Below are 27,879 nucleotides of genomic sequence, written 5' to 3'. Positions count from 1 at the left end.
ACAAAAAAGTAAAATAAAAAAATCCTGATTATGACTAAGTCTCTAAAGTAACTCTTTAGTTCTTGGAAAATTCATAAAACTGAACAAACACTCTTACCTAATTTCTTTCTCTTACCCACACATTAGTATGGGGTGGGAGGCACGACGTGCCCTTTCTGGGGTAGCTTGTCCACATTTGGTCTCCATCGTGCATGCAGCTCTCACCCGTGGCTCCTAGAAGATGTAAGCATGTGACAGTGGCTGCACCCCAGGAATGCCTATAACTGACCATCTAAACCAGGTGAGGATAGCTGATGGGCCTCAAACCCTCGGTTAGGGACTTCTCCTGGATGCAAAGACAGGCTCCAGCAGATAGAGTGGATGAAACCCATAGTGGATCCAACCAGACAGTTTCTGTACATGCTGTGGAGGGAAGTGAGGGGCAGATGGGGCTTGTCAACCTGGGGATGTAGCCCATCTGGGAGAAGGAAAACTCTGACCCTAAACTTCCACTGCCTTGCGGCTATACTCATCTGTGAGAAAGGCTTTAGGAGTAATCCCTGAGGGAAAAGCCTTGCAGCGTATCTTTGACAGAAGAAAAGGCTAAGAAGAATAAAGTCTCTAAGGCAGTTGGATTACACCTTGCATGCCTAATTCTGGCAACTCCTGCAGCCAAGCTGGTGTCAAATGCATTGCTCTGTTTTCCTTTGTACCGTACCAGTGAGATCAAGAGACGAGTCTTGTTGTCTGGGTAGCCCAGGACCTCCATAAATACTGCCCAAGCTTGTGCCCCAGGGAGATCACTTCAGTGCTGCACTTTGGCTTTACCTCCGGAGACGCACTCCATTGTCTGTCAAGACAGACAGATGCCAACAACAACCAACACATTTGTACTGAGATAGGATAGCTTAAAATGGTGTCAAAATTTGCTTCATTTGTAGCTCAGATCTCTCCTTAAGTGTACTACACTTTAGCTTGTGATAAGATCTAGATTTAAGTCCCATCAAACTCAGTGGTATTCACTTCTGAGTAGACATGTAGTTAGTTACATGTTTGGGCAGCATGCACATGGCAGTTTATTCCATTTTCATGATGCTTCCGTGTTAATTTTCACATTATATCTTATCACATGACATAAAGGGCACTTCTAGAACTATAGTAGAATTTAGTGTGCTATAGCGCAAGTTTAGGGCTTATTTCCATATTATTAGCAAATGGATAATTTCTGGAAACAAATAACACGAAATTGAGCACTAAACTCACACTATATTTCACTATTGTTCCTAAAGTGGCTTGGTTGATTGATTGAATTTATATATTGGCCTATACCTGGAGGTCTCATGACGGTTCACAGAATAAAATCAAAATATAAAACCACAAAATACATAATCAGAATAAAAACAACAACCCAATAACACTCCCTCAAAAGAGCCACATTTGAAAAGGGCATATTGTGCGGACGTGCAAATATAATTCAGAACTTCACATTTAGGGGGAAATGTGGGAACTAAATAAACTGCCATGTGAATGCAATCTAAATTAATGATGTTACACGTTAAGTGTTGGTATCAGCTTTTGTTCCATAGGATCAGTTGAAATGCTTTAAAAAAAATGAGACTTCTGAGTTGACATGCATCCAATTGTGCTGTTGGTTATTTATAGTAGCAAACTGAGAACCCAAAGAACCCCTAAGAAACCATTTCCTTTTCAGTTACTTGTGTATACAAATTTTATAATTAATACGCTTATCGGATATTTTTCTTTAGTGTTAATATGGATATGATTGTTAACATAGATACAAGCATACAATGTAAAGTATGACTGAAATTTACAGTGTATTCCTAAACATAATGACTCAGAAGTAGGTCCTATTATAGTATATTGTATTTTAAAATGAGATTTTAGAGTTTTTAGGGGTTTTTGAATGTTTTATGTAGATTTCAATTTTCATTGTTCTGTATGGGACAATGACAATAAAGATACCGTATTAATTTTAAAATGTGCATGAAATTGGTAGCATATTTCTTGTAGTATTCATATGCTCTCTGTATTCTGTGAAGTTATGCAACTGTTGCATGTATAATAAAAATTAGATAGGGAATAACTGTTATGTAAAATATGTCATATTGCCATCCTAAATGCAGTAACTTTTCCAGTACATTTGAAATCCTCTTCCTACAATGTCAGCTTTTCTTAGGTAGTCACTAATGTGTAATTATATAAATTAGAGGACTGCATAGGTGGGGGGAAATGCAAGTAGTATCTGACAGTTATTAGATGGTTTATTTGTTTAATTCCATGAGAACAACACTATTTTTTATAACCCCCCTTGGTAATATTAAATTTTAAAGTATCAAAATATTAAACTATAATATTTTCTTATCCTAATCTTGGATACTAAACAAAGGTCTTGCACTGAGAATAAAGCATTCCTTTTGTTTACAACAGCAGAAAATTTAAGGGGTTTATCATGTACATTGAAATGATAGTCTGCCTAATTTATACTCCTCAAACATGGATGAAAAATAGAATAATGAATATTAACTGAATTAGTCCTTATCTTAAAGTTTTGTTTAAGAGTGACATACATAAGAATAAAAAAAATTCCTTCCAGTAGCACCTTAAAGACCAACTAAGTTAGTTCTTGGTATGAGCTTTCGTGTGCATGCATACATAAGAATAAATTTGTTCTTCTTCATATTGGGGTTTTTATTTTTCCTAGAAATGAGCATGCTATTTTTAGAAAACAACGACTGAGTTTTCTAAAAAAAAGGTTAGATAGTTCAGATTGCTTGCTCTACTTGAAAATAAATTTATCCTGACCAGTTCTGTGCCGCTATAATATCTCAACTATCATTTCATTAATGTACTAATGCAGAAAACTGATTTCATTCATTGCTCACTGTCAGGGGCTAGTGCTGCTGTCAGGTGTTTATTGAAGTAATTAACTTAATGGTCTGACAAAATTAGCAAAAATTAATTTGTGCGATTAGAGCTTTCTTCGGTGATGGACTGCTTTTTCAAGTTGATAATAATAACAGTAGACAGTAGATTAATATTTTACAATTGCAGTCTAATTTTGACCATTATGGGAAAACCTAACCCAAGCAGTTGTAAAGGTAGCAATTGAAAGAGCCAACAATAATGCAACATGGTGGGGTTTTTTATTCATGGTTGAAACAATTGCAGTCAAAATAGGTTGTACGCAAATATGGAAGCTGCCTGTGCACTTTCTAGGAAATGTACACATTTCCCCCACAGTGTCTGTGTTCTTAGCATTTTGATTGGACCAGGCTGCCAACTGTGACCCTTCCAAGCAGTACAGCATAGAGGTGTGACTTCTCATATGTTGTATTGATTGTAAACATGGAGGAAACATTGGCGCAGCCCCCTAGATTTTCTTAATTTTGTTGATTGATTCTGTTGGCTCTTTTCCACTAATATTTTTCTTCCCTGCTGAATATCATCCTGTCCACATGAACGAATTCATCCAGCAGAGGCCAGTGTGTGTGTGTGTGTGTGTGTGTGTGTGTGTGTGTGTACATGTACTTAGGACAAGAACAACCACCTGATTTGAAAATAAACATAGTCAGCATAGTCAACTTTTTGTCCTATAAGGTTCTGGCAGCTTATCATTTTAAAACAAAAAATTGCAAGAGAAAACAATGCAACATTTCTAACACATTATTTTTAAGGAATTAAATACCCAGACAAATTCTGCTGAAAGCCGTCTCACATAAATTTCCCTGCACATACATCCCCACTGCTCCAGTCTTAAAGGCAGATGATAACGGTCCCAATTCATTTCTTCATAAACTCTTACATCTTTAACAGGCACAATGAAAAAGATAATGAATGATAGCAATTCATAAGTGAAATATGTATAAAGCAATTGCTTGTTTCAATTAGTTAAAAAATAAAACCGTTATCATATTGTTGACAGATAGTGAAGAGCTGATTGCCATATTTGATAGTGCTCATCAAAAAAGAGAGAAGCGCACTCGGAGAAAAATGACTTTTGATCAAAATGTTAGCAAGAAGAAGGCACTAGGATCAGAAAGATGGGCAAGAAAGGGTGGACATGGTTGAAATATCAATATGAAATACAGTGGTACCTTGCAAGACGAATGCCTCGCAAGACGAAAAACGCGCAAGACGAAAGAGTTTTCCGTTTTTTGAGTCGTTCCGCAAGACGAATTTCCCTATGGGCTTGCTTCGCAACGTCTTGCGAGTTCTTGCGAGTTTGTTTCCTTTTTCTTAAAGCCGCTAAGCCGTTAATAGCCGCTAAGCCGCTAATAGCCGTGCTTCGCAAGACAAAAAAACCGCAAGACGAAGAGACTCGCGGAACGGATTAATTTCGTCTTGCGAGGCACCACTGTATTGAAACATTAAATATGAAATACATTGAATGAGGGTTCTAAGAACTATATGTGGAATTACTTAGGTAGGTAGGTTAATTGCCTAATTTTTATGGTGAGTGTGCTGAATTACTTGACTTCCTGGTTGCAGTTTATTTGAAGGCAACCAACCATGAGTACTGGTTCATATACTGTATAACAGAAAGCCAGGCTCTGGTTTGTTTCCTCCCTGCCATGGCAGGAGAGGAGAATCTTAGAAACATTTAAACCATGCTTTATTTTTATTTTGTTTAAAGTAATCCATGGTTTAATGTAATGTGCAAACCACCTCAGTGTAAAGATGTGAGAAATATTTTGAGAAGACAGAAAAATAAAACATATACGGTAGTTCAAAAAGTCTTAAGTTTTCCCATACTTTTTATGTAAGTTCTAAATGATGGTGTGGGAGTGGTACAGTTTACTATTCATCAGGAAATAAATCTTCAGAAAGAAAAAGAAGCACAATATAAAGGGGGATGAGCCTAATTATATTGGTTAAAGTATAATGTGTAACAGTGATTCTATTTTAGCGGAGAAACTGATGATAAAGATGAACTGGATAAGATAGTGTTGTTTTTTAAAAAAGCAAAGTTATTACAAGGTTCATTAATTCTCCAAAATCACATGAATGAAGAGAAAGAGTTTAGAAGAATTACTGGCTTTAGTTCAGAATGTCAATTTCTACTTTTTAATCCCAGTTCTCACAATTTATTTGACATCCTGAACAGCAGCCAAAAAAGCTATTATAAGTATAAAACACACTCATTGGTATAAATCTCATTAAGTTGAGCAATTTAATTAAGGTATTGACATGCTTAATTGAAACGTGCAAGGAGAGACTATTTTCATATCTAATTTCCATATGCTTTCCACTTTAAAAGAAAAAAAAAAACCCCTGTAAAAATGTTATAGATTCAGCTAAGCCATGCCATCCCAAAGGAGCACTTGCTCCCATTTACCTTGATTTAGAGCCAACCACTCTCCTAAGTGGAGGTCCATTAAATGGATCTGATGTATGCCTGACTCAAACATGCGTCAGCTTCTCTTATGATCAATAGAGGAATATATATATTAATAAAGCACCAACTTAATTAAATCAAATAGTCTTCTGGGTAAACTTAAGATACTCAGAGATGGGCAGAGAATCAATATATTCTGCCATTTGAACATTAACTATGTGCTTGGAAATTTTATTCTCGCATTTTGAAGATGCTTGCAGTTTTTAAGTGTAGACTTGCAGAAGTTCACTGCATAGAAAGCTGTATTATGCATGAGAGTTAGCTTGTTCGGAAATACCCTTGCTCTGTTCTATATCTTTAACACCTTTCTTAACTATTTATTCTAACACTTTAGTATAGATGCCTGGTGTCTAAAAAGGATTAAAATAAATGTTGCACTGGGGAAAACAGTATGCTGGTGGTCTGTCCCCAGTTCTCATAAGCTCAGTAATAAACTTAACAAACATTTACCTGATAATGGTGTGGTGTGTTGTTTCTATTTATGTTGTGAAGGCTGTTGAAAAATCAATGTGTACTTAACTATCAAATTTGACACATGTTTTAGTTTATAGATATTTCAAAGTTGCAAATAGTAACTTCTTATAAAATGAAGCCTCTATCTTGTGCATACACATTAAATTTTCATAGCAAACCATCATGTTTTAAAGTACATTTCCCTGCAACAATATTCCTAATAATTTATAGAAGGTATTTGTATTTAATCGTTTCTGGATATGTTACAGGGGAAGAGAGAGAGAGAGAGAGAGAGAGAGAGAGAGAGAGAGAGAGAACATGCGACAGAGAACACTACATGTATCAGGCTAGAACTCTTGGTGCATTGAAACTAACGGAATAAAATTAACCACCCTGTGATCTTCGGATGAAAGGTGGCATAGAAATTTAAATAAAAATAATAATATAATACAGCAAGTATCCTCATTAAATAGTAATACTTGTTCCTGAAATTGTTGAAGTGTGTACTGAATTGGCAATGTAACTATAGCTTTAAGCACCAGGTCACAAATGGAATCTTATCAGATTCTCTTTTCTGCTAGAAAATTAGAATCTCTTTTTTATGTCTGCATTTTTTAAAGGAATATGCAATCAATTATCCTTATGCATACTTAAGGCATTTAAAATTTATGCCTTTTAAGTTCTGTTTGTGTAGTAGGAGATGATAGTTAAGGCAGGGAATTTTAATGTGCACGTTGTCTTTAAGTTTGTGAATTTGACTCCAAGAGCTAACCCATTGCTTAAAGTGTCATTTGCTTTTCCACGACATCCATGCACAGTCCTTCAGTCGTGCTCTGTATATGCTTTATTTTTTAAAAAAATTAAGTGTACATGAAAAAGTAGCCATAACAAATCAAAATAATATCAATTAATATATAACTTGCACCAAAAAGTAATACTGCAATTCATGGCATTGATCTTAAAAAGGCCTGTTCTGTGCAGTCCTCAGACCATGGTTTATTATTTTGATTTTCAGTATGATTCCAAACAATGGTTTTCAATTTAAACATCATATCAAAACATAGGTAAGCTTCTGTAACGATAGTTTGGCAAGATACATGAAGTGTGCCTGCCTCCTTCAAAGGACACCAAAAAATTACTTTTAAAAAAACAAAAAACAAAAACCTTAATAGATTTTAGTAGATAAGTGCTCTGGGATAATGTATTATTTTATGATCTGAATAAGTTAAATGTATTGCTCTGACATTAGTTGTAGACATTGTAACCTATGGCACTGTAGTCCTATGTAGTCTGAAAAATGAGAACATATAATAGCTCTTGTCTGCTTCAGCAGTTTGAGACAAGTTTCTTTCCATTGATGTATTTGTTTTGGTCTGTGTTGATAGTTCTCCCATAACGAAGTGCCTTTGAATGCAGGCAGGGAGAGTGGTAGTGTAAAACCTTGCTTAGAAATGTTTACTGAAGTGAACTACTCACTTTAAGCGGCTGCTGGAAACTATATTCCTTCCACAATTAGATTTTTAAGACTTTCTAATGTTGGCAGCAGACCACTTGGCTTTTCATACATCAAGGATTTCAGGCATGTGCTATCTTTAAACAAACACATTAGCTGGAATAGATATTTTTCCAGACTTTTACATGTAGAATAGACTTTAGACAGATACATTATGGTAGAGCTACAGTTCCTCCCCACTCCCCCCCCCCAGATGTGATAATAGTTAATTGTCTTGGGACCCCTTTTTCTCCCTTACGTTGTTCCTAACAGTAAGTAAACAAAAACTGGAAGATGTGAACTTTTATATGAGCCTATTAACCATGTGGTCTCCTCCCGCCCACCCCACCAGCCATCAGCTACTCTTCTATACTTAATTTAATTATATGAGCTGACATTGTCAATCTGCAATCCAATAACATGTTTGATGGCAACTCAGAAGAGAGTCCAGTTAATTTTTGGGAGTGCTATTATGTAAATAAATATTCTTACAGAGTGCTGAGCCAAGACATTTGCTGATTAATCGGAGTTCTGCCCTTGTCTTCTCCAGGAATAAACCTTGGAATGTCAGAAGACACTTTAATGCTTTTAAATAGCAAGAACACACCCACACTTTTTATTTTTTTGCCTAGTTGTGTGCTATTAAGTGAGAAGCCTGATAATAATCACACTGTACAATCTTTGTGGTATGCCGTAGGGCCAAGGCTTGTTTCACGTATCCATAAGGTATTTCATATATATTTTCTTTAGTATATATTTGTTTTTCACCGCTATTGCATAGACCATAATTGCCTATGTATTTCCAGGTGTTGCTCCCCCTCCCACAAAGTTATATGTCAAGAGAGAAAGGTGTTGACATTGAATGCAGAAGATATAACAATCCTGTGAGAGATTTCATTATATTTTAATCAATGCTCTTTAGGGCGAAAGCAGGACATTGTGACACCAGATGTCATAAATAATTATATCCTATTTTAGTGGTTGCTTTGCACTGTCACTATTGTTGCAAAGTTGGTGCTACTAGTACTCACAGAGACCAAGGTGGTGGACAAAAAAGCTATAGATGTTGATAACTGTATGGTGAGTTGGGGAAAATCATTTTGTCTTGCTATTAATGTGTTTAAAGGTTGTGTTAATGTTTATTGTTAAAGACTGCAATTAAACAAAGCAAAAGAGCAGTTCTATCTCACGCTTGGGTCATATTTGTGACATCGTGAATGCTTCTGGTATACAAGCTGTTCACGCATTTCTTCCAAGCAAAATAAAATGGGCTTGAAAATAGAGTCATACCTATGGAATGGGAGCATTTCAGTATATTAATTAAGGTTATACACAACCTTCACAGTGCTAAGATAAGTAGTCATGGTTCTTAATTTGTTTTTTGCACTGTGTAAGAGTTGCTTGCCAAGTTAACACTGCAGAGAAGCTGACAAGGTGTATCATAGACAGTATTGGGGGAGGGGTAGAAGGATGTTTGCATAATAGAAATAACTTTAAAAAGTTCAAGGACATTTTATTTTATAATGTTTTAAAATTAATTGATTACAGTGTTGCATTATTATTATCAACATTTTCCTTACCTTTATAAGACTTCTTCAGTTCAGATAACCTCCTGAATTATTATTTTTTAAATATTTAATGTAATTTTTAAAGTGGAGTAGTTCCCAGCAGAGCAGCAAATAAATTACCCAGTTTCTAGTTTCGGTCAATTTACTGTATCTCCTGTTGGTAGATATACATATGACTGTAACAAGGCTCAGGATTTTATTGTTCAGAAGTCGCATATGCCAAGTTATAATCCTGTAAGTAAGTCTTGCATTGGCTGGGATCTGTTTCATTGATGTTCTTTCTATTCAGGCCCCAAGGGAACGTTAGTATTGCTGGATTGTGTCCAATACTAGAATTCCATTCACAGAAGGCTCTTTCATCCAGGCTTCTGTAAGCAGAAGAGAAGGGGGGGTATTTTGCAAGTTTGGTCTTTCTGTTTCCCCCCATCCCAGCAATCCCACACAGTTCTAGAGAGTGCCCAAATTATTTGCAGCAAAAGAGAGGCTGTGTACAGGGCTGTGGCAAAAATGGTCTCCCTTCATAGATGCCTCCAATGAATCAAAGAGCATTCCATGAATGGAAAGGCACTGTTGTATACAACCTGCTGTTAGTGTTGTATGCAAAAGCAGCATCTAATTACCTGTGTGCCTTAATTGCTGTTTCTGGTGGGGGAAATATATATACTTTAAAAAACAAAAATAAACTGAAACTAAACTGAACTGTGATACTTCTATTATGACCAAGTAATATCACAACATATTTTAAACTTTCCAGAATTCCTCCTCAGTCTTGGTGTTCAACAAATGAAAGGATGGTGGAAGGGCTGGAGTGGGTGTGTATGTCAAAGTTGTTGATCATATTGCTCTGCCTGCAATATGTTACATTCTTAATACAAACTTAAATATTTTCTTCATCGGCTAATTATGCTGAAGGATTGTGCCCAGTGTGTACTGGTGCAAAGCAATAATAGTCACTCTTTTTTGAAATTAGAAAAGCAGGCATTTATTTTCATGCTTCTAGCATTGTTTTTGTAGCTAATCAGTGTGAAGACTATTCATACCTGTCAGGGGCTCAGGAGCAGAGGCACAGGGAAGAGGGGAAATGGAGAGCGAAGGGGAAGAATCTGAGGGGAGCGTAGGAGAAGAGGACAGTGGTCCGAGGGATTCCATGAGCCTCTCCAGCGAATCGGAAGATTCACAGAAGGGGGCGCCAGTGGCCAGGGGCAGGGGGTTCCCAGGGGGAACGCCCCAGGAGCAAGGGGGCAGCAGGGATTCTCAGAGCAGTAGTTGGAAATCAGGACCAGTTTCCCCACCAGAGCAGAGTGGGGGGGGAAGGTTCCCAAGTATCGGGGTCAGTGCATTCCCCAACAGGAAGAGAAGACGAGGCAGGGCTGACCACGCCTCCGTCGGAGAGTCGGGCAACAGAGGGGAGGTCAGATCCAACCAGTGTCCCGGAAGAGGGAAGCAGTGACAGAAGTAGTGTAACGGTTAGGAGAAAGGTCACTGGGTTGGCGCGAGAGGCAAGTTCAAATGTACAGGAGCACGGGACAGCAGAGAATGAGGATTGGGAACCGGGTCCTAAAGCCTGACGGAGGCAGGGGGAGGAGCTAAGCGACTCAGTGTCGGAAGAGTCCAGAAAGGGCAATGCCCCAGCGGGCAGGAGGACCCAGAGGAGGAGAGAGCAGCGGAAAAGGTGGAGCAGGGCTAGGATCTTAAACTGGTGTCAGAGGGGAGGAGACTCAGATGGGACTTCGCCGATCTAGGGGTTAAGACGTAGGGCTGCACGCTGTGGCTTTGAAATGGAAACTGAACTTCAATAAAGACTTTTATACATTACCACAGCCTAGCGTGGGTCTTCTGTGAGCTGGGACCTAGAGGCAGCTCTGACAATACCTAATATGATAACCCTGCTGTTTGTTTTACTGATGTCAAATCTCAGTCTTGTGCATGGATGTAAGATAAGTTTTATCTCTCTGTAAGGAAATAAAAGAATGAAATAGCTGGACTGAAGCTTTATCCTTGGCCTTTATATTACCCCCTTAACAGTATTCTAAGATTTTTTACAGATTAACATTTAACACCTCCACACAAAATCCCTCAATTTCTTTAAAGGACATTCTCATCCTAATGTGTATTAGGATTATAAATTGAAATAGTAATAGTATCACAAATGTTGAACAGTTGAACAAATAGCTATATATTGTGGTTGGATACTGCTTCCTTAGTGGCCTTAAGAAAAAATATTTAAGAAACTGACATGTTTCAGAAAATGGAAAGCTGTTAATATGGCCAAAGATACTTCTGTGCGTTGGGTGAATCTGATGGCAGCTGACTTGGTCCTAGAAAGTCTTTAAGAGTGATTTGGAATGCTGGTATCAAACACGAGATCAAAAACTTCAAAACATACACAACAGTGCATACTTGTAAGAGTGAATGGGCAGCTATATAAATGCAGCTTGCAGCTGAAACCTCTACATTGCTGCAACAACACCTTGACAATGTCAGGTTGTCAGACTATGAGATTTATTTATGAAATCGGCACACAATCCTGGAGATTTGTAGAGGGTTCCCTGTTAGCCAGAGAATAGTACCTCAATAGAAGATAAAGTGAATGTAAGTTACAAGCAGATTTTTTTTTTCCTGAGCAAGATTAATTTCCTGCAATCTCTTGCGTTCTTGGATAGCTGCAGAAAAGACAGAGTAGAGGGATAAAAGAGACATCAATAATATAAATTATCTTGGTATGCTAGAATACTAGAAACATTGCTTTAAATCACAAGTTTGCTACCTTTTCACTCTGCTTGCAGTAATATAAAATGCATATTTTTCAAGGACAAATTTGATTTTCTTGTGTTCTGCTTAGGGTGAATGCTTGCTTCATTTATCTCATTTTGTTATCATTGGTAACTCTCAATTGATGTTTCTATTTTAAACCAGCTGCTTTCTCTCTTAAGTAGTATATATCATACCATAGTACTGTATGTTTGTCTTTAAAAATTGACTTCCTCCACCCCACATTTCCCTTTGTAACACAGAATAAAGATCTGCCACAAAGCATTTAATATTTCAGTATTAAGCACTGAGGAACAGAAGGGAAAGAATGGAAGAGGAAGATGCCTTACTAGTCACTGTTGCATAATTTTGGAAAGTGAAACATGTCTTTTAGGAAACAATATAGTATTCTGCATGGCCATTTGTGTGTCTGTCTCAGAGAACAATTTTGCTACCGAGAGGAATTGGTGTAGACTAGATGACTAGCATAAATTGAATTAGTCTGACAAAGACATTTAGGGTGGGGGTCGAATGGACCATCATCCTGATGGAAAACAGAAGAAAGCCCTGGGTGACACAGCTTGACCTTAGATGTCAGTGTGGGTTCTCTGTGCGGTGCTCTCATTCAGAGTCACAATGCTTGTTTTTCAATAAAATCAATTTGATGGAGGTTCACCTTACAATGCAGCATTTACTTTAAAGGTGGGCGGGGGATTGCATGGGGTGCATTATAATGAATACTACCCAGTTGAAAAGTCTGGCTTTAGGATGAACAATTTGTACATCCCTTAAAAAAATGGCTTACTAATCTTGGTTGGGTATTAGTGTCCTTAAAGTTCATGCTCTATCCCATTTTTTATTATTAATTTTTCTATACCACCCTTCACCTGAAGATCACAGGCCAGTATAAAAGCACAAAATGCATAACATAATAACAAACAAAACAATACTACTCCAAGTTTAAAAGGCCATAGATTGTTTAATTAGCCAGAGGATGTCCAATTATTTTATTAAAAACAAAGGTTTCCTTTGGATGTTAATAAGAGCAATTTGCTTAATTTTGCAATGCTCTTGGGTAACTGTTTTGTTCTTTTTATGAACTACAGTTTATGTATGTATTAGGCCACAAATATTAAGTAGAGGGGAATGCTGAGATTTTATTAAAGACGAGACTGAAAGGAGATATGATAGCCATCGTCAGATATCTAAAGGGCTGTCACATAAGGATTTTCTCCTGCTCTGGAGGCTAGGTCCAGAACAAATGGATTCAAGTTACAAGAAAGGAGATTCCAACCAAACATCAGAAATAACTTTCTGACAGTAAGAGCTTTTCCTTTGTGGAACATACCCCCATAAGAAGTGGTGGGCTCTCCTTCCTTGGAGGTTTTTAAGCAGAGGTTGGTTGGCCATCTGTCTTGGATGCTTTAGCTGATATTCCTGCATTTCAGGGGGTTGGAATAGATGACCCTCAGGGTCCCTTCCAACTCCACAATTCCATGATATTTACTTTTCTCATACTTAATACTTTTCTCTTTCTTCTTGGAACATACAGTACTGAAATTCCTAAGACTCTTAATTTGTATTTATTGAAACAGTTTTAATCACTTGGATCCCACTTTGTTCTGTACTCATTGTATCTCAAAGAGCGGTGAGACAAGGGGTTACTGAGAGATTTGTTCTGTAAGGCTACAGTACGCTCTTTTAGTAAGTCCTATGTACATATACAGGGGAGCAAATCTAATTGAACTCAGTACAGCTTGCTTCAGAGTAAACATCTATAGGATTGCACTACACATTACTTTATCTGTTGTATTTGTTGTCTTTCTATGCTATCTCAGGTGTGTTCCCCCTACAGTTCACGTCCTTGTTAACGTTAATCTGTAATAATAAAAAAGGGTTGTAAAGGCACAGACAAATTTGAAAAAATGCTTTTAACATCTGTGAGGGTAAATTTTGTATAATATTTAATCCAAACACATAGGAATAAGAATCTGCAGCTCCATTAGCTATGTCATCCCATAATAGCCATATACAGTATCCATAGTTCATGGAAATGTTAAAGCCTTCCCAGCAGTCACTTCAACACTTAACCTGCTGAAATACAGTAAATGTGCAACTATTTCTTTCCATCTCTAAGTTGTCTACAGCTGTGAGCATTTCTCTATGTCATTGTGTGTTTTTTGTTTATTTGTCCCTAATAAGTGTGTATTTTCTTTTCTTTTCTTTAGGGACTTAAGTGAAAACCAGATTCAAGGCATCCCAAGAAAGGCTTTTCGAGGCATTACCGATGTGAAGAATTTGTAAGTCACATCTACAATAGAACTTGGGCTGAATATGAATTATTATATGCTACTGCTCTTAGGTATTTGAGGACCAGAGGCATACATGGAAATGGTTTTCATGCCTAGAAATCACTGGTCCACTTCCATGCTCTCACATTTGCATTAAACATAAGCACACTCTTCCAAGATTCCATTGTCTTTCACAGGTCAATTGCCTGAGACAGCAGATGTTTCATCAAAGGGAGCAGACTGATAATTTGTTTAGCTTAATAATGTATGTTTATTGTAATTGGAACATATAGTATTTTAATGAAACCTTTAGGATTTTCCAACCGAGGTACTATGATGTCTTGGGCTAGCTCATCCTGTGGCTACAGAAAAACAAAGGGCTGCAGTACTACACTCACTTTCCTGGTAGTAAGTCCCATGGAACTCAATAGGACTTTCTTCTGAATAGAAATATATAGGATTGTACTGTTAGTGGAGCATCACATCACTTGATGGTATAAGTGAATAATGTAGTTGACTCATAATTCCATAAGTGCAGAAGTCCTTTGAACTGCAAATTCAGCCTAGTGAACTGTATGCTGCTCTCCTCTGTTCAAGTAGTAATAGCTGTAATAGTATTTTGTATCTTGTTTTCTAAATTCAAAATGATTCAAATACGTTATTTTAGTAGTCTTTACAATAGCCCCATAAAAGTAGGCAAATATTACTTTCCACATTTTTCAAAAGACAATTGTTGCTGAGCTAGAGTGACTTGTCTAACACCTTGCAAACAGCTAAATTGTCAACTGGAAAGTTCCATTCCAACTCTTAACTGGCTTACTATGACATATACAGGTAATTCTAGTGTTGATTCTTTTTATTATTCCATCTCTTAAATGTTCTGTGTGCCTGATGTTAAATTACATGCTAATCTTCTCTCTGCATTTTTAGCTTTAATATATGCACAAATTTAAACTGGAGGGCATTTTTTTATATCTATAATATGCCTTTCATTTTTAAAAAAATAACTCAGAGTAGGGATTATTTGTTCCAAAATAGTGCATTTTTCTACTGTACTACTTGTTGTTGTTGTTTAGTCATTTAGTCGTGACCGACTCTTTGTCACCCCATGGACCAGAGCATGCCAGGCACTCCTGTCTTCACTATACTACTTAGGTTTTATATATGTGTTGCTAAAAATAAATCTAGTGCTGGATACCAATTTGTGAAAATATTTCTTAACGTACTATAGACTGCAAATATACTTTAATAATTTTTGAAATTCCGCAGAATAAATTAGTGTATTATGATGTTGACATTACTTGAGCATTGTAGTATTCATTATTAATAATGACAGCTTATCTCTGTTAAAGTCAGTTCACAATTTAGAAACAAGACCAATGTAGCTACAATTAAAACAAACAGCAAATTGTTATAATAGCAGCAGTGAAAGCATTGTGAACAAGTTAGTATTTAACTAAAAGCATGATGGAATAAAATTGTCTTCACTATCCACTGAAAGACAGTCAGAGATGGGGTTAGGCATATCCTGCCTCAGGAACCAATTGTACAATCTGGGTGCCACAAATGGGTGCCCTTTCTCTTCTGCCAAGTTACTGCAGCTGGGTCTCTGAAGTGCTGTAGAGTTCTCCCTCAGATATTTATGGGAGGAGATTGTTCACAAATTCCAATATACAATAAAACCGTGCTTTATGGAAACATAGGACAGATTTCTGGAAGCTTTAGAAGAAGTCACATACTGTATGTCACCTCATATACGTTGCCTAGTTTTAAGCAATACTGTAGGTTAAAGAAGCCTGTTACTCCTTCTAGTGGTATTAAATCAGTTGTAGATCTTAATGAATTCAGGAAATAACCCTTTGCCTGTCACTTTAACTTTCACAGCAATTCAATAGCTAGGCCTATTACTATACTATTAAAATTATGTCACCAAGTTGAAACTTCCTATAAGAAAAATTACTTCTAGCATAAGTTAATTTAATGAATGGATTAATCTCATCCTTCACCATCTGTTCAACACCTAATTATGAATACTAAAAGCACCTATTTCATAATTACATCATTAAAAACTATGATTGATTGAAATACATGTTCCTCATGTTGGTCTGAGGATGACTCCTCCTCTGCATAAAGCAATCTTCTAAATAAGATTTTACTGCAATCTTTTATTTTAATTTCTTCATCCACTTATAATGTAAAGAGGTTTTCAGGCCTCTAATGTTGGTCTCAAAAGCATATTCTGGAACATAAAACAATCAAGGTAACAGTTTTACAAAGTAATAATTGAATATTTGAAGGAGCTGAGTATGTTTAGCCTCAAAAAGAGGAGACATTATAGCCATCTTCAAATATCTTAAGGGCCGTCACATGGAAGATGGAGTAAACTTGCTTTCTCCTGCTCTGAAGGGTAGGACCTGACCCAATGGCTTCAAGTTACAAAAAAGGAGGTTCCAACTAAACACCAGAAAGAACTTTCTGACAGTAAGAGTTGTTCGACAGTGAAATGGAAGTGCGGCTGTTGAATGCATACTTGAAGCAATAACCTTTCCCAGAACAATTCAAACTGTTTCCCATCTGTTCAGTTGCAGCCCTAAGTGGTGGGAATTACTACAAAACTGTATTGGTTCTCTTCATGGTATGTCTGAAACAGGATGGGCATATAGTGTTGAATGTGTAAAGACTTTTGCAGCTCACTTGCCTGACATTAAATTAGCACTGAAAGACCTCCTAGAACTAAATTTGACGGCCAAAACAAGAAATGAAGTCCATGGTGTTTTATTTCATGTGATACCTTTTGTCTGTGTTAACGTTAGCCATGTGGTACAAAATATTAGCTGGCATAGATATTTGCAACAGGGTCATCAAAGCTAGGGATAACACACTGGATGCTGAAGTAGCAAAACATCAAAACAACTGGAAATGAATGTGGAATGAAGCCAATTTGGCTGTGTCAAACCAAAATATAGAAATAAAACCCTCCCGTAGATGTGATGGAATTAAGGTCAAGAGGTCATGGCTGCGTGACACCTGACAGAGGCTAACTTGGAAGAAATGAATGACACACATGATACTTCATAAGTGTGTTCTTCACATTTTGGTAGACAATGTTGTAACAGGATTAACTGTCCACTTCAATGCCGTTAAGCAGTTGGCATAAATATCTGATTTCTTGTGGAAATATCTTTCCATATCTGAAAGCATTGTGGAGAGAAAAGCTTTATCTTTATCATAGCAATATCCTGCTGACCTTGGTGGTGATAATTTTGGAAAAGAAATGCAATATTCACCCTCAGTACATAAAGCTACGGTAATTTTGTAAATGTACAGTTAAAGCCATTAGATCTGTTTAACTTGTTAACTGAGTACAGACTTGCTTATCCGTTTCCAAATGTTACACAAAAGGTCACTAAAGCTCTTTTTAAAAAATAAAGAGTAAGTTTATCTACCTTTTTATACTAATATTAATGTGTTCTGATGATATGATCTGCATTGCAATATAAAAGGATGTTCCAATGTGAATTCTTTCTCCTTCTGTATTGTAGCATAAACAAAGATGTTCAAATCAAATGTTCTTTCTTATCTTTGATCCTCTTTTAATTTATTGATATTTATTTATATTTATCATGGAAGGAGTATGAGAGCATAAGGCCTTAAATGCAGGAAATCAACAGAACGCTCCACTCAACCCCTCTCTTGTCTTCCATATCCCTTTTGATTTTATAGGCTGCACCTCATGGCATAAACCTATAGTGGGTAGAAACGGAATGACTAATTGAGAATGGAAGGGGCACAAAAGAAACTTTGTACCCCCTGATAATTCCTCTCAGAGACCCTGGCTATACCTACCAGTGGGAGACACTTCAAGCTGGGACATTCAGTTGTCTCTCACCTGATACTTGACTTTAAAACACTTTTCTTACAAGAATCTTTTGTAAACTGCTTTAAGCTTCTTGGGATAAGAATGGTTGCTTTCTTGGCCATTATGGAGCCCTCTTGCTCGCTTGCTCTCCAAATCTTATCCCGATTTGATTCCTGTTCACAATTTCTGGAATTGTGAAACATCTAGTCAGAAGAAGCACAAAGGATGATGATACTGTGGTTTTAAACAATGCATCTGCAAGGCCAAGATTCATACCTCAGTAAACCCAGAACAGAGATAATCTGTACACTGAGACTACCTTTTCTGATACTTCCTTGCTGCTGCATCTGAAAATCTTTATTGGAAGTGAAACATCCCCGTTCTCAGCATGTGCAGTAGAAATTTTAGGAATTTGATCATAAACTGCTTGGATGCCGTAACACCCCTAACAAGAAAGCTTTTTTAAAAGGGCAATCTTCGCTCCAGTGGCCAGGAAGCTATATTCTTCCATTGACAGAGTAACCTTGTCAGTGGTTTACAGCAGCAGCCTATGGGGCAGGAAACCTTGGAGAAGCAGCTGGAGATAGCATAAAACTACTCACAGAAAGAAAGGCTAAGAAAGAGAGTTGAGCAGTTACAGATAGATTATAAAAAGTATGACAGTTGTAACCATGGGCTCAGACTCCACTTCTTCAGGCAATGAAGTCAGAGAGAGGAAATTGCCCTCTAGGCCAGCCACAGATGTACATACTGAATCAGAGGCACTGGTTCTAGTAGAGCCTGTGCGTCAATGTCTCTCCAGTCCAAGGAAGTTGTATTGTCTTTGGCCTCCAACTCAGAAGCCATGGTGAAACCACAGCCCTTGTCCACTGATCCATCAGATTCAACAGGCTGGGTCCTTTTAAATTAAGAGGCCTACTGAGAAAGAGCTGTAGTTCATATTGAAGGTTCACTCTGAAAATGCTGAAATAGCATTTGAACTCTGATTTTATGGAGTCTCCAGCCTGAACCCTGCCCAGAGGCAGGAGACATAAAAATGCACCTAACCTTGAGCTGGAATTACAGATAAGTCTACAGCAAAGATGCTACAGCAAAGATGCTGGCTCCTAGACATACTTGTGGTTGTTGGCTTCTTCTGCCTTGCTCCTTCTGAGCACACTCCTCGACCTCTTTGGGTTGCTTCAACACAATGGATCATTTTATATTACTTTACTTTCTTTATGATATGTCTCCATGATTTTGTCCTCATTTGGTTCTCTCCCTAGTCCCTACCAGTCCAGGAATCCCTTCTATTATTATTATTATTATTATTATTATTATTATTATTATTATTATATTAGGGAGATCTTCCACAGCTTTCCCTCTATCTACTGGGATTTTTCAATAACTTGTTATTGGCTTTCTGCGGCTCTCTGCAGCTCTTTGTCTACATGTTATCCCTCAGTGACCTCATCAAATCCCATGACTTTCCAGACAGTCTATACATAGATGTCATCCAGTTCTACCTCTCTACTGAGTATTTTCTCCCTCTTTTTGTCCAAACTTTCCAAATGACTTGGTTGGATATTTCCAATGTAATGCTTCACTGTTCACAAAATCAACATGTCAGACCCTAAAATTACTATATTTTCTCCCAACCCCATTTTGCCTCATATCCACTGAAAATGTCACCAACAGAGACTCCAACTCCTCAGAGTATTGTGGAAGAACGATGTCAATCAACATTTGATGATCTCCTTCTACAGGTCAACAATAGAAAGTGTCCTTTCATACTGCAACATGGTGTGGTATGGTGGTTGGACATCATCTGATAGGAAGTGCCTACAGAGGGTGGTGAATACAGCAAAATATATTATAGGCTGTCCTGTGAATCCGCTGGATGAAATAGCGGAAGAATGTTGCCTCAGGAGAGTGAGGACAATTCTCAGGGATGATTCACACCCTGGCCAGCACTTTCTTGATCTCCTTCCCTCAGGCAGAAGATATAGAAGCATGATTAGTCGCACCAACAGGGTAAAGAACAGCTTCTATCCATGGACTGTTAGGCTGCTGAATGAAAAGATAACAACAGGGCAACTGACTTTCGGGTTTGGTGTGTGTGTGTCAATAAACGAGGGGAATTAAGACTAAGAGAGCTAAGTGGGGGGTGCTCGTGTAATCTCACTGTATACAAGTTGTACAAGTGACTACAGTTTGGCTCATATTGGCTCCAGAGTTTGTGACCTTTGCCCTTTCTGCATATGAGCTCTTATAGGAAGAAATGCATGGGAAACTAATTGACACATAGATTGCGCCCTGCCCATTGTATATGTACTTTATGGTGGCAATCTGAGGAGATAATTCCCCAAGAGAAAACAATTCCTCTTGGCTTAATTGCAGTAACTAGGATAGGGTACAGGTTGGATCACCATGAAGAAGACTATATTCTAATGAATATAGTCCATGAAGAAGAATATATTCTAATTTGCAAACTAAGTAACCGAGAATGTAATTTGATTTCCATCCAGACTTAGATTCCAGTGCCTGGTACAAAAAGTGGCTAGAATTCTGGCCTCTGCAACTGGAACACTTTCCTGCAATTAAAGTTATGCAGCTGGGTGCAGTCAGTGAAATCTATGGAAGTATGTTTAAAAGATTGCTTTGGAATGTTGGGCAAAAGAAACATTTGCATTCCTTTTCTGTTTCTGGGTGTAGGCTTTGCTAGTCAGGGTGGATCTTTCAGCAACAATTCACTTAAAAGCCATACTTGTCACCCTGCCCCACTTCAGCACTGGCCTTAGTCTTTGCCCAGTCACTCTTATCCCAGCAAAACACCAGGTCAATAAGGGGTTAAATGATAACTTTGAAGATATTAAAATAAAGCTACAAATAATTAGGATTGCCATTTACACATCACCAAAGAAGAACAGATGCATTACCAAAAAAGGGGGGGAATGGCATAGATGATGTGCATAACATTTGTGCATATTAATTTTTATGCATGGATCCAAATTTAGAAATTGTTGTTATAGTTTAAATAGAAACATCTCACCATAGGTGGCCTCTGCTGTCCAGGTGCTAAGTACTGATGACCCTTCCTTCTGGTTCTTTAAAGCAGACTTGGATCAAACGTACTTTCAAAAAGTGAACACAGTCAAATAGAGGACTGCCCTCTATAGAGTAGGACACCCTAACATGTATAGATTAGAGGTGAAATTTTATCAGTAGCAAATCTAAATAATTGGAGCAGTCACAATTAAAAATTTTATTTAGACTGTGTGTTAATCTGTGTATTATTTACCTGTGTGTTAATCCAATTGAACTCAATGGGCCTTGCTTCACAGAATTGCACTGTATATTTTAATTCTTTTCATGCTATGTTTGACATTGCTTGTGTAATTAAGCAATTTTATCCAGGTATGTCCTATGTTTAAAGAAACTTTCTTATGTACGCCGACAGAATTATCTTCAACAGATTTTGCTGTTACTTATTCTCATTGTGGAAATGTTTACTACAGAGTTATATACACATTTTGGTACATTTCTCTTTTTAGCAGAACTATGATTAGAGCTTTTTGTGCTCAGGACTGATACTCAGCTTTCCTTTGTGTCCTAAGTGCAACTGTATTGACCTCAGTTTTATACTTGGAGAATGGGAAGAGGAGGTTTTGTAAGGTCATTGGCTATTGTTGAGTTGTTGTTGTCATCAGTTATGTTAACCTGCTCAACTATGACCTTGAATGGAACATTCTTTACCTTCCTTGTTTGATGCTGGAGTCAAATGTTTATAATGGAATGGTGCCTGAAAAATGTCACTTTAGCTCAGAGGAATAGTTTCCATAACTAAGTATAATTCATATGACTAAATGTTGCATGACTGTGTTTAATGTTTCATTCAGTTACACCAAAACTGGGCAGCAAAAGAAGTCAAAGGTTGAATAGTAAGGATAGATAAATACATGAGGTTAAAGCTGACCTTTTGCAAAATTTATTGCCATTGATATTAAACAAAATCTCCTTGTCAGGCACTTGATTGGAACATTTAACTAAATTAATTTGGTCTGTGCCGTATGTTGTGTAGCTGTGTAGCTTTGCTAAATAGATGGCAGTGCGATTCAAAAATCATGTAAAATCCAACATTCTCAATTTTTTATCCCTTTGACTCAAAAATGTACACTTAGAGGTGATCCTTGACTAATTTATGCTGACTTCATGCCAACTTCGGATGTATTTGTTGAAGATTTCCTGTAGCATATATTTGGGGCTGTCAAGGAGGCTTTTATCCTAGGAAAAAAATTGTGCTGGTTTTAATTACAATTTTAAATAGCTCTATAACCATTGTGAACTCCGGGTTTACATCATTTTTATGATAGCCTCATAGTTCCTGGTTTATTGATTTTGTCATTTGTTTCATTACATTTAATGCAAACCTTTTGTACTGAGTTACTCTGTTCTCTGGGGATTGTTGGGAGGGGGGAGGGTCAACATGTAATGTTGGCCAAAACAGCAGAACGCATATAATTTAACCATGGACTGAACCAATCGTGAAGAGCTATTAATACTGTTCAGCAAGATGCTGCAGAATTATGCCAGTGTGACCCCTTCACTTAAACTCAGTGGGAGAGCAGGATTTTGAGGCAGTATTTGTGTCGGCTCAGCACCCCCTTTTTCAACAAAGTGGAAATGATTCTAGGAATATAGCTCTGTGACATAATTGATAAAGGTGGGGCAAAATGGTTGGGGAATTGTTTTCTACATATGCATATAAGCAATGGACTCACGCAGTCTAATGATGTCGGCCATAGAATATTTCTTAGACTTAGAACTAATCTGTATATAGAGTAGAAGTATAAGCAGTGTTTCCCAACCTTGTGCCTCCAGATGTTTTTGGCCTACAACTCCCATCATCCCTGACCACTGGTCTTGCTAGCTAGGGATGATGGGAGTTGTAGGCCAAAAACATCTGGAGGCACAAGGTTGGGAAACACTGGTATAAGGGACAGTATGCAGGGAGAAGTCTAGCCTAGAACTGTTTCTCTGACATACTAGCTTTCTAAATGCAGGGCTGGTGGCAATTAGTAAAGCTAGATTACATTTTAGTTAAAAAAGCCACAACAGACTCTTGTGGCATCCTCAAAGCTAACAAATTTATTATAGTGTAAAACAGAATAACAGATTAAGTTACAGTCTTCTTTTGGGAGATGTTGGATTTGTACATTTATGTGTTCCTGTTGTACTCATTTTGTATATATGCAGACTATATAAGAAAAAGTTAAGCGGGTGGTCTGTATCTCAAATGTCTGACTATCCGTTAGCGGAAATTAAAACAAAAATGAAAAAAACTCTCAAGCAATAATTTTTAGGAGGGATGGAGGGGATGAAAAAAATAGGAAGCTTAACTGCTCAGGTTTTATGTCTGTGTTTTAAACATTTAAAAACCTATGCTTCCTGCAATGGCAGGGGTGGGGTATAGCGTAGCTCAGAGGTAGCTCACATGCTTTGCATGCAAAAGGCCCCAGATTTAATTCCTGGCATCTCAAGGTAGGGCTGTAAGAAGAGATCTTTGTTTGGAGAGCTGTTGCCAGTCAGTGGAGGCAGTACTGTGTGAGGTGGACCAATGGTTTGATTCAGTACAAGGCATACTGGATATTTGACATCCTGATGAGGCAGGGATGCATAATCAAACTTCCCAGTGTCTTTTTATTTTCCTAAAAGCTGCTGTGGGAGGGAAGTAGTTTGGGTTGTGGTTAGAGCACTATGAAAGGTTGGCTTTATCCCTTTCAATAGCTCTAATTCCTGAATGCAAAATCCTATCCTCTCAATTGCTGCTGTTAGGTGTAGAATACCACCATGTTCCCCCCTCTGCAGTTAATAGCAGCCACTTCCAGGGAAATGCAGAAACATGAAGTAATCTGAAATTAGGGTTAAAGTCAGTAGTGGGCGGGGTGCTGCTGCTCACCTGTGTCCCCCCCCCCCCGCCATTCATGTTGCTGCTACTTACCAGGAGGTGAAGAGCAAGATGGCAGTGGATTTAATGTGGTGTGAATGCACCAGTGGAGCCATTTTGGTGCTGTCACTGCTGCTTATCAGGATGGGACAGGGCGATGGCAAGGCCAAGCTGACAAGCAGAATGGTAGGAGCATCTGACTGACTCTGCCAGTGCACATGTGCACCTCCATCCTCACCACTGCTCTGCCCCATTCCCATCCAAATGAGCTTCAGTGACGACAGTGCCAGGAGGACTGCTCTGCCGCTCTGTCTCACTGCATGCGCTGCTACTTCAGGTATATGTGTACAGTATAGAATTGCAGCCTTAGGAATCCTTTTTTCCCTCCTGCAAAATGTAAATGCCCAGAAAGTGTTTTTTGAATGTGAATTGATAATCATTTGAAACATGTATCAGTTTGGAGCTGAAAACTGAGTAGAGAACCCTTAAGTCCTATATCCACCCCACCCTTCCCGTTACACTCTGCTAGGTACAAGGCTGTTAGGTTTTCTTCCAATAGTTAGAGGAGGTGCAGTTCATTATTATTTATTTGGAAGCTTTGAGAGGTTTCTGAATTGATGGATAATAAACATCAATTCACATCAAAAACTTTGATTTCTAAAGTACATTGAGATTTTTAAAGTGGATGTAAAGTGCTTTTAAGAGTATTCTAAGTAGAATTCCACTGGCTTTGATATAAATTTAGTCATACTTTAAGTAAATCCTTTGAAATTTATGAGATTTCAGTTAGTAATGGCTAATTTAAGTGTCATTGATTTCACTAGGTCTGTTGAAAGTGAAAGTGTTGATCCAGCCCCATCCACATTATGAAAATCCCAATCCGTTTTATTATGAAAGGTTCTGTTACTTAATGTATGGCAGGGATAGGAAAACTGTGGCATTCTAAATGTTGTTGGACTACAGCGCCCCTTCTCTCTGACCATTAGCCAAGCTGTTTGTGGCTGATGAGCATTGGAATCCAACCACAGCTGGAGAGCTATAGGTTCCCATCCCTGAATATGAACTAGGAAAATCAAAGTTTACAAACAGTCTTTCTTCAGTGTCACATTATAATCCATATGTAATATCCTCCTTTGGAAAAGGGTGCAAGAGTTTATTTTTGAAATGTAGAAAAGTGTCTTGAATGTGACGGCCAACTTTAATTTGTTTGTCTCAATCTTCAAGGATGTTCTCACACTAAATAGTGCATTTCATGTTTCCTACATCCCTTGAAAATGAATTGAGGTTCATATTTGAAATGAAGAAAGTTATCCTGAAAGTCTGCACCAGCAATCATTTCAGTGTTATCCAGTAGACATACTGCACTATATTCAAGCCAAGAGGGATAATGCAGTAATTTTCTTCAACTTTAAGACTGTGGGATGCAATTTTCAGAATAAAATTCCACATTTCATGTTTTAACCAATGTTTGACCTACACACACGCACACATGTTCTCACTTTGAAAATATTATGAGGGAGTTGAGCTGGGGTTTTAAGTTGAATTTTGTCTTGAATGTGTGTACCAAACTTCATCCTGTTGTTTCAGTGCTCCAAGAGTGTTACTGCATTACAAACAAATGGGGAGGAATTCAACGTCACACTAAGGCTGTCAGGGCAAGCATTTCAGTTTGCTGAGTGGAACAATCCCTCTTCTCCTTACCCTGTGCACTGTTCTGGCCTCCCGAGCCAATTTCAACAGAGTGAGGGAAGCACTGTTATACAAGCAGAAACCAGTGCAGAGGGCTTCTGCTAATGGGAACCATTAGTTGAATCCCACCGTTGGAATTCAAGCAGGCTATAACCCAGGTTAACCCAAAAGACTTGGTCTTCATTTGGTCAATAGGATCATTTTTAAATATTGTTTTCTTAGTTACTGAAACAAATCAGAAGTTGAGTTCTCAAGAGGAATGCTTCTTTTAGAAGCCAGTGTATAACTGTGGCAGCATTTATCTAGTGGGAGCAAATCCGAATTATTAAATCTGCCTATACAAGCGATAAAATCAGATCAGACTGTCCTGTAGTTTAATTAATGGCTTCAAAAGTCAATTCTCCTCTTCCCAAGCAGCCATCTTCCTCCATTTTAAATTATTATTTTTAGAAGTCAAGATCCAATATCTGATGCAAAGTTGAACATTCACAGTTTTGGTTCTGAAAGGATTATTTAATGATTTTTTAGAGTAGAAAACTCCACACAGCATATGAAAAGGGATTTCAGTTTGAACAATGTTAAATTAACCCCCCTTTTCAAGTGGTTTGGATCTTAACCTAGATATTGTAATATTGTCATCATACACAGCACCATTGAAGTACATGGTGCTTTGCAGTTGCTTAAGCAAAAATATGTAAGCTCTTGATGCCCTTAGAATTTGAGAGTTGAGAAAACAACAAATGGGAGAAGAGTGAGACATAGTATGAGATGTATAAGTTGCAGGATTTGCTATCAAAGGCTGAAACGTGGTTGGGACACTTAACATCTCTTTGAGAAAGGCCCTAATGACTACTTCCCCTCCCTTCTCATATTTACTCTTCCCCACTGGGCAGTGGAGAACAACAGATGGTTATCAGTCAAGAGTAACTAGGGAAACCAATAAAACCTTCACCAATTGCTATGGAGATGGTCTTTTATGTGTTTGGTATGCAGTGTTCATTACATCAGCAATTGAGCAAAATGAAACAAGGATGTTGTAAAAATCCTGAAACTGAAAAGTGGGGAAGGGAATGAGGGAGATTTAAGATTTTAATATGATCATTAAATTCGGATCTGTATTTTTCATAATATTTACTTCCAATATAACTCAAGGCCATTCTCAGTCTAAAGAAATAGCAAGTTTGCAAGCCATACAAATTAAAATAAATGTGAGTGTGCACATACATGCACATATGTGTGCGTGCAGGCATTCTTGCAATGTTGGTAAGAGCCTGTTAGATCTTTGCAGTAGCCTGCAGCTAAGGCATTGTTCTGGTAAATGTAGGTGAGTGTCAAGTGATCCTTCCCAAACTAGGAAGGAGGTGGAAACTTTTGTGATACCTACAGTACTCATATTATAGCATTTATTTCATTAATACCATTTATATTTGACATTTATCAATTTCTTAGAATGCTTAGTGCATTTAACATATATTTTATTGTTGTAAGCATTACAAAAAAACCGTCTTTAAGATAGGTTGGTAGTATTATTACCATGTTATAGTTGTCGGAAAGTGTCAGAGAAAGCTTCCTGCCTAAAGCCATCTAGTGAGTACATGGCAGAATCAAAATTCAAATTCTTATTTCTTTAGTACTATGGTTCATAGGAATCTGCCTTATACCGAGTCAGATGATTGGTTCATCTAGCTCAGTATTGTTTACACTCACAGTATTGTTTTCACTCAGCAGGGGTCTCCCCCAACCAGGCCACACACTGAAACTGGGATATTTTATTTACAAAGCATGTGCTTTACCTCTAAGCCATAGCTCTCCCCTTGAATTTTGTTTGAATTTTGTTTGTTTGCAGGGAAGTAATTAATTTTCATTTTAATAATGTGTACAATATGCAGTCTGTAAATATGTAATTGCTGCAATTTAAAATTTCTTCACCTTCAGCAATTCAGATCCTTAGCAAGAAAAGCATTTGAAATAATGTTCAGCACCTAAGAAAGTCTAATTCCATATGATAACTTCAGAAGAAAGAAATTGTGGGTGTTTTGTTTCCATTAACCAGTTTTTGAAAGCAGGAAGAGTCCCATTTAACTGGGGGCCTTAGTCAGATGTGACCAGTCTTTGGCCTTCTTCTCTCAAAAACAAACACAGAATGTTTTGCAATGTACTTCAAAAAATAAAATTGGCATCACATAGTTATATACTTAGATTCGATAATCATATATTTATCATTCTAAAAAGCTGTGAATGTTAAAAACTTTCTTGCATATTAGGAATTCTGACTAAAGTGATAGAAAACAAGTACCGTATTTTTCCGTGTATGGCAATATTTTTTCCTTAGAAATAATAGGCCAGAATTGTGGGTCGTCTTATACATGGATAGCAAAGGGGGGACAGACGATTGGTGGCAGCAGACAGCAAGAGATTGTCAGCGGCGATTGGGTATGTGATTGGTTGCTGCAGC

General features: G+C 37.7%; 1 protein-coding gene across 2 annotated transcripts in view; it reads left to right on the top strand.

The window, feature by feature from the left end:
- The window catches only part of SLIT3 (slit guidance ligand 3), a 400,487-nt gene that overhangs the window by 193,319 nt on the left and 179,289 nt on the right, over positions 1 to 27,879 (top strand). For both annotated transcript variants that reach the window (XM_083718777.1, XM_083718776.1), the window contains exon 5: positions 13,888 to 13,959. In XM_083718777.1, the coding sequence (XP_083574903.1) occupies positions 13,888 to 13,959 (72 nt within the window). The remainder of the gene's footprint in view (positions 1 to 13,887; positions 13,960 to 27,879) is intronic.

Source organism: Podarcis gaigeae (assembly GCF_964106915.1).
Source record: "Podarcis gaigeae genome assembly, chromosome: 2".
Classification (NCBI taxonomy): Eukaryota; Metazoa; Chordata; class Lepidosauria; order Squamata; family Lacertidae; genus Podarcis; species Podarcis gaigeae.
The sequence above is the reverse complement of the archived record's forward strand: the minus strand, read 5'-3'. Positions and strand labels throughout refer to the sequence as shown.